This window comes from Schistocerca serialis, chromosome 1 (assembly GCF_023864345.2).
Source record: "Schistocerca serialis cubense isolate TAMUIC-IGC-003099 chromosome 1, iqSchSeri2.2, whole genome shotgun sequence".
Taxonomy (NCBI): Eukaryota; Metazoa; Arthropoda; class Insecta; order Orthoptera; family Acrididae; genus Schistocerca; species Schistocerca serialis.
The window spans coordinates 432,778,618-432,797,636 of NC_064638.1; the positions used below are offsets into that span (position 1 = coordinate 432,778,618).

The following is a 19,019-nucleotide window of genomic DNA, read 5'->3' on the forward strand; positions in this document are numbered from 1 at the left end:
GAGATTCCAAGATGATGATAACCATAGAAAGTGTACGAGAAATATTGTAGTATCAGAGAGAAATGTATATGTTAGACCTTTGCCAGAAGCACAAAAAAGTGTTAAAGATAGACTCGTAAGCAAATAGCATATTAATTAAGGCTGGACTTGGTGTCTCCGCATGTGGGCAATTTTGTACAAATATATAGCTTTGTACGCAGCTGGTTTTGAGGTTGACCAAAGGGACTGGGTCTTGCTCACAGAGAGCGTAACGCAGCGTAAGGACGATATATGGGCATATTAGAGTATGTCTCAGCTGTGTATTGCAGCAGCGCTAATAGCAGGCTAGCGCAACATGTTGTCACTGCAATAACTGAACAAGCCGAGAGGAGTATTGCTATGCCCGTTAGCTTCCTGAAATAGCGAACTCAGCAGTTCTGAAGAGGATAGTGCAGCAAGCGGCATGGCAGATTTCCACGCTGACAGTGGCAGAAGTGTTTTAGTATACGTGACTGGTAGTGGCGCATAACAAGCACGATGCTGCCGCCTGTTAGAACTGATCATTTTTTTAGTGGAATTATTCTGAGTCTCGCAGCCCAACCAGGACGGCGGAGCTGTGCTGGAGGAGGACACCACTTGGAGCTGCCAGTAGAAGTCGCCGGTTCGAGGTCATGGCAGGGCAACAGCTCTTCGCACTGAGTCCTTCCCTGTACTTAGTGCCACAGCACAGCTTGATATCCCAGGTCATCTCCAGCAGCAGGGAGCGGCCGGTTGCTCCTCATGTACACCAACCGTCATTCGCCATCGCAGGACGACGTGATAGGGGCATCCCCTGCCGTGACGCAGCCGGGTGGCGTCTGGGGCCGTAGCGGATGTAGCGTCGCCGTGAAACGCCACTGCCGCGGGATCTGTACAGCTGGCTCACGTAATGAGGCCACCGGCGCGCTGGAGTACCACGTCAGCATCGAGGGGCGTGCAGACTGCCAGTCCAGCAGAATCTAGCAGCCGGCCCGCCACTGGCTCGGTTTATCACGCAGCACCACTGCGTCAATAAAAGAACTTATTACATTTTCAACTGTCTTTCTCTGGAGCCATCTGTGCTGCCACCTCGCCTCCAGCACCCACTCGCACCATTCTAGCTCATATCTGCCCCACTCTGCGTTAGCGGACGCTATAATGTGATTAGGAAAATCGGAAACTGGAATGTTGAAAGAGGCCTCACCACGAGCGACCACAGCGTTATAATATTTATAGTTGACTCCTGCATAAATAAACTTAGAGATGTCGTTACATCGAATAAGTTAAAGACACTGTTCGGAATAAGGAAAGGCGACTGGGACCGTCTTAGAAGTATTTTCCGCTGTCTGGACCCGTGGAAAAATAGGACAGTATGGGCGCAAGAGCTGAAGAACTCGTCACCGCAGTACAAGAGCTCATGTAAGGTGCAACACCAGCCCAACCGGCTAGCCGCGCGGTCTAATGCGCTGCTTCCCGAGCGGGCAGGTGTGCCGGTCCCCAGCACGAATCCACCCGCCGGAACAGTGTCGATGTCCGGAGTGCCGGCCAGCCTGTAGATGGTTTTTAAAGTGGTTTTCCATCTGCCTTGGCGGATATGGGCTGGTTCCCCTTATCCCGCCTCAGTTACACTGTGTTGGCGATTGCTGCGCAAACGCTGTGTCCATGTACACGCACACCATAATTACTCAACCACGCAAACATTTGGGGTTACACTCGTCTGGCATGAGAAGTTCTTGGGGGAGGGGTCCGCTGGGGGCCGAACTGCACAATAACCCTGGGTTTGGTGTGGGGTGGCGATGGGGCAGGTGGACTGCTGTAGCCTGTTGTGTGGTTGTGAACCACTGAAGGCCACGGTGGGACGAAGCCTCTCCATCGTTTCTAGGTCCCCAGTTCAATACACAATACACAAGGTGCAACACCAGTCATAAGGCAGACGGGCTAGGGCTCACAAGTACAGTGGAATGAATGCCTCCAAAGTTTGATAATAGAAGCCAGAAGGACAGGAAGATTCTACTAGGAAGCCCACACTGGAGAAGAAAGATCTCACAGAGTGGACAGATACGGAGACTTAAGCAGCAGTTTAGAGACGATCTGCAGCAGGCAGGTATAGACAATCGGAAACAATTTGTGAGATAGAACCGACATCTTGACCCACGGGGTACGCTGTATCAAATCGTCTCTCAAAAGATAAAATCTCTGACAATGTTATCAACTCTAAAACGAGCAGACGGTCGATTAACGTTGGGGAATCTCCAAAACGAGTTGTGAAGTGAAGATTTAAAGCAAGTACATCGATGTTTTGTCACACAAGTAGGTAATGTTTATGTCCTAGAATGTAACTAGTTTGTATTACAGACGTGTTTCCGTACAAGTGTAACCTCTCCGCTAAATAAAACTGGTAGTAAGACGAGCTGCTCCGAAATTTGAGTCTTATTCACTAATACATCTCGTTAATGTTAAGACCAGAGAGTGACGACAGTAGAAGTGTTGGGAAACTGATCGGTCTATAAGGGAGGATAATATTAAGCAGTCAGCTTATTTATTTTATAGGTTAAAAGGAGGAAAGGAGGAAAGGAGAAATAGAAAAATCCAGCTAATGAAGCAGGGCGAAAGGGAATACAAACGTGTAAAAAATGATTTTGACAGGATCTGAAAAATGGCTAAACAGGAGTGGCTAGAAGACAAATGTAAAGATTTAGAAGAATATTTCACTAAGGGAAAGACAGATACCACCTGCAGGAAAATTAAAGAGGCCTTTGGGGAAAAGAGAAGCAGATGTATGAACATCAAAAGCTCAGATGGAAAACCGGTACTAAGCAAAGGAGGGAAAGCTGAGAGGTTGAAGGAGTATATATAGGGTACATACAAGAGAAATGAACTTGAAGGCAATGCTATACAAATGGAAGAGGACAGAGATTAATATGAGATGGGAGATATGATACTGCAAGAAATTGACAAAGCACTGAAAAACCTATTTCCAGTTCAAAAGAAAGCAGTTGCTGATAGGTGTGCAAATTACCGGACTATCAGTTTAATAAGTCGTGGCTGCAAAATACTAACACAAATTCCTCACAGAAAAATGTAAAAGCTGGTACAAACCGACCTCGGGGAAGAGCAATTTGGATTTCGGAAAAATGTAGGAACAAGAGAGGCAATACTGACCCTAAGACTTATCTTATAAGGTAGGTTAAGGAAGGGCAAACCTACGCTTATAGTATTAGTATAATAAGGGGAAGCTTTTGACAATGATGACGGGAATACTATCTTTGAAATTCTGAAGGTAGCAGGGATAAAATAGGGGACCGAAAGGCTAGTTACAACTTCTAAATAAACCAGATGGCTGTTGCAAGAGTCGAATGGCATCAAAGGGAAGCAGTGGTTGAGAAGGGATTGAGACAGGGTTGTAGCCTATCCCTGATGTTATTCAGTCTGTATATTGAGCAAGCAGTAAAGGAAACAAAAGAAAAATTTGGAGTATGAATTAAAGTTCAGGGAGAAGAAATAAAAACTTTGAGGTTTGCCAATGACTTCGTAATTTTGTCAGAGCGCCCAAAGGACTTGAAAGAGCAGTTGAACGGAATGGACAGGTTCTTGAAAGGAGGACAATGGGATGTAGTCCAGTCAAATTTTTTTTGGTTTCCTTTATTCCAATGCTCGACATACGAATTGAATAATCTCAGGGATAAGTTACAACCTTGTCTCAATCCATTGTCAACCACCGTTTTTCTTTCATACCCCTCGACTATTATAATTACTGCCTGGGTTCTGTACAAGTTGTAGACAGCCTCTCTATTCCTGTACTTCACCCTGCTTCCTTTATAGTTTCAAATAGTGTATTCCAGTCAACTTTTTCAAAATCTTTCGCTTTGTCTAAAAATGCTATAAACGTAAGTTTGCTTTGCCCTAATTTATGTTCTATCAGTATTGCCTCGCGTGTTCCTAAATTTCTCCAAAGTGCAAACTGATGTTCCCCAATGTCAACTTATACCAGTTTATCCATTCTTCTGTATAAAATTCGTGTTAGTACTTCGAACCCATGACTTATCAAACTGATTGTTTGGTAATATTCACACCTGTCAGTCCCTGCTTTCTTTGTAATTCTTACATTTCACTTGCCTCACACTTTTTGCATACCAGGTCGGACATTTTGTCGTGGTTGGTTCTCATAAGAATATTAGTACTCCTGACTAAATGCCATCTACTCCAGGGGCCTTATTTCGACTTAGCTCTTACAGCATTGTGTCAAATTCTTCTAGCTTTGTAATATCTCCTGTTTGCTCTTCAACTGCGTCCTCTTCTCTTTCTAAAATATTGCCTTGAAGTCCATTTTCCTTGTCCAGCCCCTCTATATACTCCTTCCACCATTCAGCTTCCCCTTATTTGCTAGTACTGATTTTCTAGCTGTGTTCTTGATATTCATACAGCTGCTTCTCTTTTGTACAAAGACCTCTTTAATTTTTCCTGTAGGCGATATCTATCTTTTCTCTAGTTATGCATGCGTCTAAATTCTTTCATTTGTTCTCTAACTCTCCCTGATTATTTATTTTGCACTTCCCATCAGTCTTACTTGTATACGTTTGTATTTCTTTTCACCTATTACATTTGCTGCGTTCTTGTATTTTCTCCTTTCATCAGTTAAATTCAGTATATCTTGACTTGTGTACGGATTTCTACTAGGCCTTGTCTTTTTAGCTATTTGATCCTCTGCTGCCTTCACTATTTCACCTTTGAAAGCTACCTATTCGTCTTCTACTATATTCCTTTCCTCCGTTTCAATCAATCATTGCCTAACTCTCTCTCTGAAACTCTCAATAGCTTCTCGTTCTTTCAATTTATGCAGGTCTCAGCTCCTTAATTTCCTATCGTTTTTCAAATTCTTAACTTTTAATTTACCGTTCATAATCAATAAATTCAGGCCAGATTTCACATCTGCTGCTGGAAGTATCTTACAGTTTAAAATCTGGTTCAGAAATTTCTGCCTTACTGTTATATAATCAACATGAAATCTTCCTGTGTCTCCACGTATCTTCCATGTATACAGCCTTCTTTCATGCTTCTTAACCAAGTGTTAGCGATGATAAAATTATCCTCCGTGCGTAATTCTAGCAGGTAGCTTCCTCTTTCATTCTTTTCCACTAGGCCATATACACCTGCTATTTTTCCTTTTCTTCCATTTCCTATTATTGAACTCCAGTTCTTCATCACAGTTCAGTTAAATTTTCCTCCCCTTTAACTATATAAATAATTTCTTTTGTATCATCATGCAGTTTTTCATTCTCTTCATCATTTGAGGAGCTAAGCAGTACATAAACGTGTACAATTGTGGTGAGTGTCAGGTTCATTTTTATCTTGGTTACAATAATGCATTCGCTGTGCTGTTCACAGTAGCTTACGTGCGTTCCTATTTTCTTATTCATTATTAGACCTACTCTTGCAATACCCCTATTTTAATTTGTAATTGTAGCCGTTCACCTACCTGACCAGAAGTCTTGTTCCTCCTGGCATCGAACTTCACTAACTGCCACTACATCTGACATCAACCTATCCATTTCCCTTTTTGAATTTTCTAAACTACCTGCCCGATGAAGGTATCTTACATTCCATGTGACGATCAGTGGAAAGCCAAATTTGTTTCGTCGTGAGTAGTCCCCGCCCATAGATATGAATGAAGGGCTCTTTTAACCCCAAAATATTTTACCCAAGATGATGCCATCGTTGTGTAACCATACAGTAAAACTGCATCACCCCAGGAAAAATAATGGCTGTAATTTCCTCTCGCTTTCATCTGGTTGCAGTATCAGCACAGCAAGACAATTTTGATTGATATTACAAGGCCAGATCAGTCAATCATTCAGACTGTTGCTCCTGCAACTACTGAAAAGACTGCTGCCCTTCTTCAGGGATGACACATTTGTCTGGACTCTCAGAAAATACGCCTCCATTATAGTTGCATCTAAGGTTCAGATATCTGTATTGCTGAGGCACTCGAAGCCAACCACAATGGCAAGGTTCATGGTTCATTGGGTGTGGGGGACAAGGGGGGGGGGGGGGTAAAATTAGGTGTAATAATTGGGAATAATATTGCATTGGATGTATTGATGTATATTGTACAATCAGTCGCCGATTGTAGAAAAAAATTGTTGTTGATAATAATACTTTGCACAAGAATGAATAAAACCTGTATTTAAATTATAGGTTACAGACATTATTGGCTCTGAGCACTATGGGACCTAACATCTGAGGTCATCAGTCCCCTAGAACTTAGAACTACTTAAACCTAACTAACCTAAGGACATCATACACATCCATGCCTGAGGCAGGATTCGAACCTGCGACCGTAGTGGTCGCCCAGTTCCAGACTGAAGCGCCTAGAACCGCTCGGCCACTACGGCTGGCTACAGGCAATATTGTATTAAATAAATAAATAAATACTATATTTCTTAGAAGTCTTACATTCAATGTTGGAAAATCTTTTTGCTTTTGATAATTAAGGATATTCATTTCTCAGTCAATCAATAGGTTAATTGGTGTGTACCTACAGGAAACACCGCATGAGTTCACATATCTACGAGGTGACTTCAAAAAGTAAGTTACACGTTATTATGGCAGGCCCACTAATTTTGTTGAATACTGCGCTGCAGTTAATAGTGACACAAATATGTGAATATTTTTCAGAATAGTAATCATGTCTCTCTATACAATGAGCGGCACGTTCTAGCAGTTATTCAGTTACTTGACGACATAAACCTGCTCCTTGATCACAGAGCCATTCAAGAACCATTGTGTGAATCTTCTTTGGTGGCAAATCTGTTACTGTTGGCAGTCAGTTCCTCGACTGCCTGGACACAGTCGTCTATGGTCCCTGTTGATGGCCTCCTTTGCTACTCAGCATCACCCATGTCAGTTTGGCCTTGGTCAGTTGTGGGCATGATTTCACAATGGTTAGATGCAATATTGCATTTGGTCCATGTATCGGCATAATTTAGCGGTGAATCACATGCAGTTTAGATGCACTACCCACAAGAATTATACAGTCCCACGTACTTCAACTGTGGAATTTGTTTCAAATTGTTGCACCATTTCATTCCCACAATTGATGCACCTGTCACCTGTACCGCAGCAGAACTGTCTCTATAGAAAACCCGTAACATGTAATCTCTTCTCACAACGCACCTCTCCTGTTGCACAACGGTATTAGGGTGTTTTTTTGTGACTGCCCCATCGCCTTTACACTGAGATGTGTAGTAAAAACGAAAATAGATTAACTGGTCACTCTAGAAGTACTTCAATCTCTCTCGTTTAGCTCTTGGGTTACTCCTGTTGTAATAATAGGAGACCAATGGAACATTACAGTTGAGTGTTGAGTTCAGACTGTATTAGTGCTCAAACAGATATTGATTCCAACTCTATTCCACAGCTGGATGCATTATTTTATAAAGTAAATAGAGAAGAATGCTCTTCGAGGAACGATTTGTCTGATGCCTGTCTACTGCAGATTCTTAGATAGCCCAAACATAGAATGAAATTTTCACTCTAGAGCGGAGTGTGCGCTGATATGAAACTTCCTGGCAGAATAAAACTGTGTGTCGGACCGAGACTCAAACTCAGGACCTTTGCCTTTCACAGGCAACTGCTCTACCAACTGAGCTACCCAAGCACGACTCACGACCAGTCCTCACAGCCTTAATTCCGCCAGTACCTCGTCTCCTACCTTCCAAACTTCGCAGAAGCTCTCCTGCATACCTTGAAGAACTAGCACTCCTGGAAGAAAGGATACTGGCGAAATTAAAGCTGTGAGGATGGGGCGCGAGTCGTGCTTGGATAGCTCAGTTGGTAGAGCACTTGCTGGCGAAAGGCAAAGGTCCTGAGTTCGAGTCTCAGTCCGGCGCACAGTTTTAATCTGCCAGGAAGTTTCAAACCAAACATATTTTGGTATGTACTATACCAGTTTACATCTATCTGTATGTTATGAAAAGTACGATACCAGGTCGAAATTTTTCGAGATATCTAAACAATTATTTCTTGTGTTTCGTCACTATAGATGTAAAAGTATGCTGTTTGGACTAGCTAGTACACCCGCCATATCTGAGCGCATTTTACTGATAGAACAACCCGCTCAACACAGCTGATGCACACAATTTACTTAAATTGCATCACCACAGAAAGTCACACCAAGAATTGGGAATTTGGGACTGCTCCTCTCACGTCTTCCCTGCCGCTAAAAAACTTCAAAGTATTGGGTTGGTGCGTAAGTTCGTAGTGTTTACCACAGTTTTTCAAAAACAACAGATACACATAATGGAGACTTTGTTCATCAAAATGGACTTTACAACTTCGGAATGATATCGAAATTTATTGAGATAACATGCAGAATCGGCAGAGGTATCATTTTATAGGAAATAACCTCAAGTTTCATATTAAAGTGTCAAATTTCGGTTCGATTTAACTACCATTTATGATGCGCCAAACATCCCACCGGTAATCAATTTCTTCCCAAACTCGTTGTAGCAAATCTGGTGTAACTTGAGCAATGGCAGCGTAAATTCAGTTTTCAGGTCTGCTACATTTGGAGTAGGGAAGGAACATATGCACGGCCTTCAATGAAACGCCACAGAAAGAAATCCAGTGTTGTCAAGTCTGAGGAGCGAAGTGGCGATGTGACTGGTCCTTCATGGCCAATCCACTGACCTGAGAAGTTATTATCGAGGAAACTTCGAACTTCCACGAGGAAATAAGGTGGTGTATCGTCTTGCTAGTAGTAAACCGTCCCGTCTTGGGCATCATCATAGATCTGTGTAAGTAAAAAGTTTACAGGAGTATGCAGATACACAATACCAGTGACAGTTTTCTCCACGAAGAAGAAAGAGCAGTACACTTTCAATTTGATTAGGACAAAGAACACGTTAACTATGCGGCAGTCACGAACGTGATCCAGGGTTTCATTTGTGTTTACACCGAACGGTTGTGCACGGTTCGTTTCATGAAACCAAAATACACAGCGAGTACACTCCTCACTGGCGAAAGTTGCCATTTTAACTGTGGACTATGCTGGCGCTCCTGGTGGCGGGATGAAGTACTGATGCACTAGATGAACGAAACTTGAGGTTGCTTACTACAAAATGACACATCCACCGATTCTGAAAGTTATCTCAATAAATTTCTGTATCATTCGAAAGTTGTAAAGTCATTTCTGTCTCATCCTGTATAATCTCCTTCACTACTTGTCAGAGACTGCTAGCTCTGGGTAAGTGTTCTACTCCACGACTATAGAAATCGCGCGTTTTGAGGCGAAGAACTCATCGAGCAATGTTCGAAGCGCATTTTCATCCGGAAAGGAAGTGCCTTAAAGATTCTTCGATAGAGAGTGCAAAAGGTGAGAATCTGAGGCCGCAATATCAAGTGAATAAGGTGTGTGAGGAACGAATTCCCAACCCAACTCCTGTATAATGTTTCTTGTCAGTCTAGCAGAATGCTCGGTAGGCGTTATCGCGGAGCAGCATCACTTCACACAGTCTTCCTGGTCGTTGTTCTTGGAGTGTGTCTGCAAGACGTCTCAGTTGTCGACAATAAATGTCAGCAGTAGTGGTTACACCTTGGGGAAATCATTCGTTGTTCACCACACCATCGTTGTTTCACCAGATGCATAACATTATCTCTTGTGGATGTGCACATGTGTTTGTACAGGGAGTTGCTGCTTTGTTTGGGCTCAACCATTCCTTTCTTTTCCTTGTGTTAGCATAAGGACACCATTTCCTGTCACCAGTAACGATACAGGATAAGAATGGTTGATGTTGTTCATGAGCCAATTGATGATGCGCAAGCAGAGATGGACATATGGCCACAGCCCAGTTGTTATGGTTTTGGCTTATAGCATGTGGTACCATTACACCCGATTTTTGAACCTTCCCCATTACATGCAAATGTCGCACAATGGTGGAACGATTACAGTTTACCACTTCTGCCAGTTCTCGAGTTCACTGATGTGGTGCATTGTGGAGTAATACGTTTAAAGATCTACACCATACTCCAAAGGTCTTACCGGATGTGTGGAGTCCCTAATGTCCTTAGCGCGAGAAAATCCTTTTCTTACCGTACTGTGTCCAATCGCATTATCCCCTTACACAGCACAAAAGTTTCTGGCTGCCCCTGCTGCTGTCACCCCTCTATTCAACACAGGAATAAGAATGCGTCGGAAATGTCCCGATTTCTCCAATTGGCACTCCATTTTCTAGTTTCCATGACACCACTCACTATCTCTAAATCACAATATGTAAACTCAGATAACGACAGTAACTACAAATGATAAATATTGATCGTTAAATGAACCCAAAACGACTGTAATACCAACACAGAAAACAAAACCACTATGGGCTTGTACATAAACTTCATAGTTAAACCATTTTTACGAAAAAGGAGTTATTACACATGATTTCTTGTGCGCGAAGTGGAAATCTCACAGTCCCTAAATTTGTTGCGTACGAAGGAGGTCTCATTAAATTGGACATATGCATGTTACTAGGGGTTTTGATACAGAAAAACTAAGATTCCTACATTACTTGGCTAGATACACACCATGCAAACTTTTGCCCTTGCTTTTGGAGCCTTACATCTTGAAGTTCAGGCGCTACTGCTCCATGGAGATTCAATCTGAATCAAGGATCCGACTGCTAACAAACCACAACGTCTGGCCCCTGCATATAAAAACTACTTGCTGATAAAACGTGAGGCACTGGACATTATACATAGCCACAGAAGGAATACATTTTCTTTGTATGGAATGAAATATCATATTGTTACTAATTATAAATAAAACCTTATCGATATCAAAGCCCATTTGCCAGAAAAATCTCAAATTTGATAATGTTAAGAAATACTTGTTAAGAAATATAAATAAGGCAAATAATCTTGAAAACGATGTTGTAGAAAGAGAAGGAGAAGTAAATGATGATGGTATAGGAGATATGATATAGTGAGAAGTATGTGACACAACTCTGAAACACCTAAGTCAGAACAAGGCTCTTGGAGTGGATGACATTTCTTTAGAATTATTGAAAGTGGTGGAGAATCAACCACAACAAAACTATTTCATCTGTTATCCAAGGTATATGAACCATCAGTTTAGTGAGTCATGGTTCCAAAATACTGGCTTGAATTCTAGAAGAACATTTTGGATTCCAGAGAAATACCGGGTGACTCCGTAATTGTGTTACAGACATTCAAAGATGATGGAGAAGGGTAAATGTATGAATCTGAGGTAAAGGATCCTAGCATGGATACGACTGACTCGAATGGTAAGATCGAAAATCTACTCAAGCGCAGCCTTAGCAGTATTCAAAGTAAGGGCCTCAACTTCCAAACCCTGATGATAACCTACCGAATTCCCAATAAATACTTCTTAAAAGCCTTTGATAATTTCCCCTGTTGATGGACTAGTAAGTGACTTGATGTCAGAGAGACCAAAAATCCTAAGTCTACAGTGCAGCAATAATGATTTCCATGTACCTGCACAACCTGCAACATTTATTACAAGTGTTCAAAATTGCGTCCCCCATCATATCCCTCAGTCGTATAAATCTCTGTCATAACTGATCTAGTAGATCAACAGTGTCGCAGGCAGTGAGCATTCTTGCCAGGAGATCCTACTCAGTTTACACAGGTGTCTCATACGCAAGACTTTTCATATTACCCTACAAGAAGAAGTCAGTTATGATGAGATCAAGTGAATGTGCTGGCCATGAACCAGGACCTCCTTTGCCTATCCACTTTTCAGGGAAGGTTTGGTCCATGTGTTCACAAACCCTCAGTCCAAAGTGAGGTGGGTCTCCATCATGTTCAAACCACATGGGTATATGAATAGCAAAGGGGTGTGTTCCAGGAACATGGGTACTTGTATGTGATAAACATTGTGTACACTGATGCATTTAAGTGGGAAGAAGAAGAAATGGGCCTAGTACTTAGCCAATGAATATGACTGCAACCCTTGTACTGATAATCTGTATCGATGACTCTTGACAATTGTAGCATACAGATTCTCATCAGCCCAAATATGACTATTGCGCCAAATTAGCATTCTGTCTCTGGTAAAACAGGCTTCATCCATGAAAAGCACATAGTCAAGAAAGCAGGGATCGACTGTAAGGCACTGCAAGAACCATTGGCTGAAAACGACATTAGATCAGAAGTCAGCAGGAGTCAAAGCATGCACATTCTGTGGGTGATAGAGGTGTAGCCATGATTCCATAAATCTCGCCTCGCAGTGATCTGCAAAACATTCATTTCACATGCAGCCGATCGACTGCTGATTGTTGGAGCCTCATCCAAGTGAGCAAGCACTGTGTCTTTCAATTCAGGAGTCTGCATAGTTCGTCATTCTTCTTGGTTGTTGTACTGTAGTACCAAATGCCTTGTTTCATTTAATTGCTGGAATATTCTTGGAAATGTGATGAATGTTGGATCTGTTGTATGCAGGTATTTAGTTCCATACAACCTTTCCATTTCTCTACTGCTGCCAGTTTCTTGTCCATACACAAAAATCATGTCTGTGACCTCTATCACCGTGTGTGTTAGTACTTTAACTTGTAAACACAGAGTGCAGTCTGCTACAGTACAGACATTGTGCACCAGAATTACACATACCAGTACACAGTATATCATCTGCATTGCATTAGTTGAGTTATTATCCCAACCTCTACATGTAAGTGCTCGTTGGGACTGCTAGCCTACAATCTTGGCAACAACAGCACCAGTACATGTATTCAAATGCCAGGGACATCAAAACAGTTTTCACCTTTCGAATTGCACTTTTCCTTTCCAGGGTTCCTTACTTCAGACTGATATATTTTCCATTCTCCATCATCCCTAACAGTTTGTAACTCCAACACAGTATCAACCAGTACAGTAACACTTGGTGCAATACTGACTCTATGGCTAGACTGTAGAACGACAAACCTACATTTATAGCACTTGTAGATTTAGACAAGGCTTTTGACAGTGTTGGCTGGAATACAGTCTTTGAAATTCTGAACCTAATAGTGATAAAATACGGAGAGTGGAAGGTATCAGACTGCAATTATAAGAATTGAAGGTCATGAAACAGGAACAGTAGTTAGAAAAGTCTGACATGAAGTTTTAGCCTACCCTCATTATTATGGTATGCAGTCTGAACATCGAGCAATCAGAAAATTAAATCAAGGAGACATTTGGAAAAGAGAATTAAAGTTCAGGGAGAATAAATAAAAACAATGAGGATTGATGGTGAAACTAAAACTTTGTCAGAAATGGCAAATAGCTAGGAAGATCAACTGAACAGAATGGATATTACTTTGAAAAGAGATTGTAAGATGAAGGCAAACAAAAGTAGAACAAGGGTAATTGAATGTAGTCGAATAAAATCAGGCATTGTTGAGAGAATTGGAGTAGAAAATTAAACACTAAGACTTTTGCTATTTGGGCAGCCATGTAACTGTTAACAACTGACAAAGGCAGGATATAAAATGCAGACTGGCAGTAGCAGGAAAAGCGTTTCTGAAAAACAGAAATTTGTTAACATGACTACAAATTTAAATGCTTGGAAGTCCTATATGAAGGTATTCACTCGAGTATGGCCTGGTACAAAAGTGAAATGCGGATGATAAACAGTTCAGGCATGAAGAAATTTGAAGCTTTTGAAATGTGTTGCTACAGAAGCATATTGAAGATTAGATGTGTAGATCAATAACTAATAAAATGGTACTTAAATTTACTGGAGAAAAAAAGAAGGGATCAGTTAATAGGACACACCTTGAAGCATCAAGAAATCATCAATTTTTTAATGGAAATAAGTGTGCAGGTAGAAATTGTAGAGACAGACTAGCAGGTTCATAATGGACATTGGTTGCTGTAGTTGCAGAGCAGTTAAAAGACTTGCACTGTATAAACTAGCATAAAGAGTGCTGCATCAAGTAAATCATTGAACTGAACACCACATCAACAACTACTACAATTATAAGGTCTATGTTATATCAATGTCTCAACATATTGCAGGTAACAAATGTTTTAGCACTGCTCCATTATGACCATTAGAAGACGCCGCAAATGAATGTCTTCATCTGCATTCTGAGAGTCCTTATGTACATACCATGGGGATCATTGCGGTGAATGCACCTTCCACATTTCCCATTTGTAGTTTGCTTTGAATTCTCTACTACGGAAACAACAATGAAGCCTATGTAACAATTTTTTACACTTGGAAGATTCCAACATGCATTTCCATAGACAATGGTCTACAATTTATCTCTCACCCATCTTCTGCATTTTGTATGAAGAAAATATAGATCTTTATACAAAGTTTCAACAATACACCAATGAGAATGGTATGAGAATCATGTGAAACTCAAAAAACAACAGTGCTGTAATCGACAAGAAGGTCAACCTTTGGATACTCCCATTACATTGTTCTTCACGTCAGACAGGTCAACACTGAGAAATTATAATGGCAAAAATATTTCATGAATGGCCCTACATCATTACCTACATCTGTTACAGTCAAGACTTCGAGCACAGGGTCATGCTCTTTATGTCCCTGGTGTGTGTGTATGTGTGCATGTGTGTTAACTTGCACAATTGGACAGACACTGAGGTACAATTCTTCATTTGTGTGGCCATATTGTCCATAAAAGCTTTGTAATCATTGAAGGTATTTTAAAAACTGTCTTTGTAGCTACAAATTACGAGTTTTCTTGTACACTGCCCAAAAAAGAAAAAAAAATTAGTACACCTGGAAAGATTACATCAATTTTGATCTGATGATAGCATATGCCACCTGGAGGATAGTAATTGTACTGATAATGTTTTCACAGTTCTGCCAGCAGATGCCATTGTTACCTGAGCGCCATCTGTGTCTACCATTTATTAGGGAATGCTCACAGCCAGAACATTCAGTGTGGTGTAAATTTGTCAAGCAAGCAGGAAACTATGCCCCAGAGATGAACTCCTACAGCCAACTGAATGAGTTTGATTGGATCAGATTGTGGCCCCACAGGTGGCGGAATGGTCATTTTGGAGAAATGCCACACCAGTTGGATGTGCTGTGTCTGATGTACAATGATGCTGGAATGGTCTGAGATGCAATAAGTTACAACTCTCATTCACCTTTGGTGCTTATGGAGGATATGTTAACCAGCGCTCAGTACATGCAGAATGTTATTAGACCCATTCTTTTGCCATTCTTGCAACAGCAAAGTGATGTGTTGTTCCATCAGGATACTGTTCATCTACACTCAGCCTGTGCAACTCTGAGCCCACTGCAAGACCTACAACAACTTCCCTGGTCAGCACAATCCCCGAATTTGTCACTTATCGCACACATGAGGATATGATGGGACAAGAAGTAACTCATACGACTCCTCAGCCAATATTTCATACAGAAATGAGCGAACAGGTCTAGCTGGCATGGCATAAAGTATCCCAGGATATTATACATCATCTATTCAATCAAATGGATTCCAGAACCAGCGCCTGCTATGTCGCCTGTGGAGGGTATACCATGCACTAAAATGGATTTTTCAGCATGGGTCAACACCTGGTACCTCAGAATTGCGTATTCTACTGACCTGTAACAAATTATTTGATGTACTCCATATATACTGTTGCAACAATAAATTGTGAGTGAACTGGAAACCTCTAAAAGGGTGTATTAATAGCTTTCGGCAGTGTAGACGCGAAGACAAATTTAAAATAACTCCAAGAACACAGATACAAGTCTGCAAACACTATTTGTCAGCTGTCATATTTCTCTCCTCAATAAAATTTCTTGTTGGCCTTGACAGTCGCTCGTTAATCGACGGCAGTTTTCACATACTGTAACTGTAACAATTTTGTGTAACAAATGAGATATCTTCAACTTGTTTCACAGTATACTGAGATTTTCAGTTCCCTGCCTGAAGTTTATCAGCTACCTGTTATAAAATTTTGCAACACAATACAAAATTCCATTCTGAATTCGAGACAGGGATACGTAGTCTGCTGAAATGTCTGAATACTGTGATAGTGAACTGTACAGTTTATCCTAAAACCCACTCTAGTTATGAACCACATAGGCCTATTGCATTAGCGAGTAAATGTACTGACAGACAAGTGTAAGAATCCCTATATCCCTGACAATGTTGCAAGGTGATCCCTCATCAAATTGACAAAATATTCTGACTTCATTCATCTGAAGAATAAATATTTTTATTTTACCTACACTACGGTACCACATAAGATTATGGCATAGTACAGCACCGAGTCAACAATAATTTTGTTTAAGTCTATTGTGTCTCTTTTAATAACAATTTCGTTTGAAAAATTTTTTCTCTGCAGCAGAGTGTGCTGATATGAAACTTCCTGGCAGATTAAAACTGTATGCTGGACAGGGAAATCGAACTCGGGATCTATGTGTTTTGCAAGCAAGTGCTCCGCTGACTGAGCTACTCAAGCACAACTCAGGACCCTTCCTCACCGCTTCCTTCTGCCACAGTGAGTCGAGCTTGGGTAGCTCAGGCGATAGAGCTCTTGCACGCGAAAGGCAAAGGTCCCGAATTCAAGTCTCGGTCTAGCACAGAGTTTTATCTGCCAGGAAGTTTCAGCAATTTTCTTGTTTATGGTGGGGTCAGCTGCTCTTGTATTCTCTATTAAAAAATAACAAGCAGCTGCTTTCTTATGTCGATAGCTGCAATCCTTGGTCTTAATTCTCCACAAACATGTGTGACTACTTTACATTGCATTAAAAAAGAAAGTTACTCATGCGCAGGTCTCCCGCCCTTCCGCTACGATCTGTCTGCGCAGAAGTGATGTGCGCAGACTATCGTGCAGACAGATCGTTGCATGTGGGCCTGCCTTCATGCATGCCGCAGTAAACATGATGTGTAGCCATCTTCGCAGTGTAACTTCTTTGGCGGCAGCGTAGCGTTTTATCTGCGCCAAAGTGATTATTATAGGTCGCCTGTCGGTGAACGCGGCAAATTGTATTGAAATTAGAAGGCAGGGGCCGAAGCGCTCGGTATTGAAGACGAGATAACTTCTGCCATGGCTTGGCAATTTTACTGCCCCAGACACTATGGGTTAACCATGAACGCAGTTAATGATTTTGTGCAACAACTTTCGTTTGTGGATGTGAAACTTGTATGCAAGAACAAAAAGACTGTGTATTCCCACAAGTTAATACTGGCTTCAGCTAGCCCATTTCTAAAGGCTGTTATTGAAGAAATGAACAATTCCGATGATATGGCTACCTTGTTTTTACCTGATTTCGATTATAATATTGTTTCTCTGTTGCTGACGTTCCTCTGCGAAGGTATTATGAAACTTACATGGGAAGAACTAGGAGAATTCCGGGAGCTTTGTAATGGGCTAGGTATGAATTTCCCTGGTGCCGACGTGGTAAAGGTATTAAATGAGTCTCATTACTCGCAAACGTCGCAAGCAACTGACATCGAAGCAAACCCAATCGCAAATACAGAACGGGGAATACGTACTTCGTCTTCGCTCGTGTCTTCCAGAGAAGCTTTCCATAGTGAGTATTACCAATAATTCCATAATTACCGAACTGCCCATTCACGACAGAAAATCAAACTTAGATGTTTTTGTCCATTTAACATTGGAGTGACACACACAATTAGCAATCATTTAAAAATGTGACCTACTTAATTTATTTAAAAAAAAAAACAACATATCAGAGCATAAAATGCTAACATCGCGCGCTGCAACATCTTTATGAGAAGTCATGGACTTCCAATTTATTTTGAAAGCCGCCGAAGTACTAAACTCTCGTGTATGTATGTCTGAAGTATTTAACAAATGCTGCATGATTCGGTGATAAATTATAAGTTTGATGTGGATAACGCATCGAACACAGTCTCGGTTTTCTACAGAAACACTTGTGATTTACATATTGTATTTGGGGGTGTAGTGAATAGCACTATAGCGGCGTAAACTCTTACCTTTTTTCATTTTCAAGGACTGTAGCTCCCATACAACTCAACAACTGCAAATGTTTTTATTCATAGTTTGTGACAGCAATTGTTTTGATCGAGATACAGTTTTAACGTAAGCACATTTTGTTCTAATCTGTAACAGTACTATAGATAAGTACACATTCGCTCATGAAGCAGAATGCAACAGAAAGTCTTTCATTTGTCTTAGTGGTCTTTATTTAATGGTAAGAAACTTCGAATGAGTTTCTTGTAATCTGCCAGGTTCATCTGTAGGGATGCATATGGTTTACATAATATTCCAACTGTATTGACTTGCAGTGTGTTGAAACAGCTCCAGAATAAATGCTGTGCACAGAGGTATGTATGTTTATATTTAAGTGGAATTACTAAACAAAAGTTGCCCTGTCATTCGTATATCTTGGCTCAAATGTATAGGAACAAACTTGGGGTCCAGTGATGACACATGGTTTGTAGTGCTCTATGTACTTGTTGCTACAGATTGTACTAAATCATCGTAAATTTTACTACTCTAAATTTCATTCAGAGGCAGTGATAAATTATAGTTTATGCACTAGTTAATTACATTAAGAGGTCTTCAGTGTTATGTCACATACAAAACAAGAACAAAATGCCCTCTTTTTCACCCTATATTGGCAATACCAGATTGGTACGAATCACAAATTGGTACTAACTGCAATAGTAAATTTTACAAGGGTCTATTAATCTAGAGTTATGGACCAAGCAACATAAATATTAAAAAGTTGGGGGAGTAACTATTTTATTCCTATACAAATCAATTAAACAGAGTTGAATTTCAGCTTTATAGGGCTTGTAAATAGAACATTGGGTGCAACAAAAAACTATACACCTGTACATTGCCAGAATGACTTTATTGGTTTTTATATTGAAAAGGGTGCTCGAAGAAAAAAATCTTAAAAACATATTTCACTGTTGTAATATTTTTTTGTCTCGTAATGAATGATAATTTGGAGAATTCTGCTTGACATACATATTCCTACTCCATTTATAGGTGTTGCTTATAAAATCACAGAGAATAATTTGACACAATGT

The 19,019-nt window shown here is 40.8% G+C and overlaps 2 protein-coding genes across 3 annotated transcripts in view; one reads left to right on the plus strand and one right to left on the minus strand.

The window, feature by feature from the left end:
• Positions 1-19,019, minus strand: part of LOC126481620 (synaptotagmin-14) — a 602,337-nt gene that overhangs the window by 148,595 nt on the left and 434,723 nt on the right. The window lies entirely within an intron of this gene.
• The window catches only part of LOC126472580 (transcription factor Ken-like), a 51,250-nt gene continuing 49,197 nt past the window's right edge, over positions 16,967-19,019 (plus strand). For both annotated transcript variants that reach the window (XM_050099943.1, XM_050099944.1), the window contains exon 1: positions 16,967-17,527. In XM_050099943.1, the coding sequence (XP_049955900.1) occupies positions 17,041-17,527 (487 nt within the window). In that variant the 5' untranslated portion in view covers positions 16,967-17,040. The remainder of the gene's footprint in view (positions 17,528-19,019) is intronic.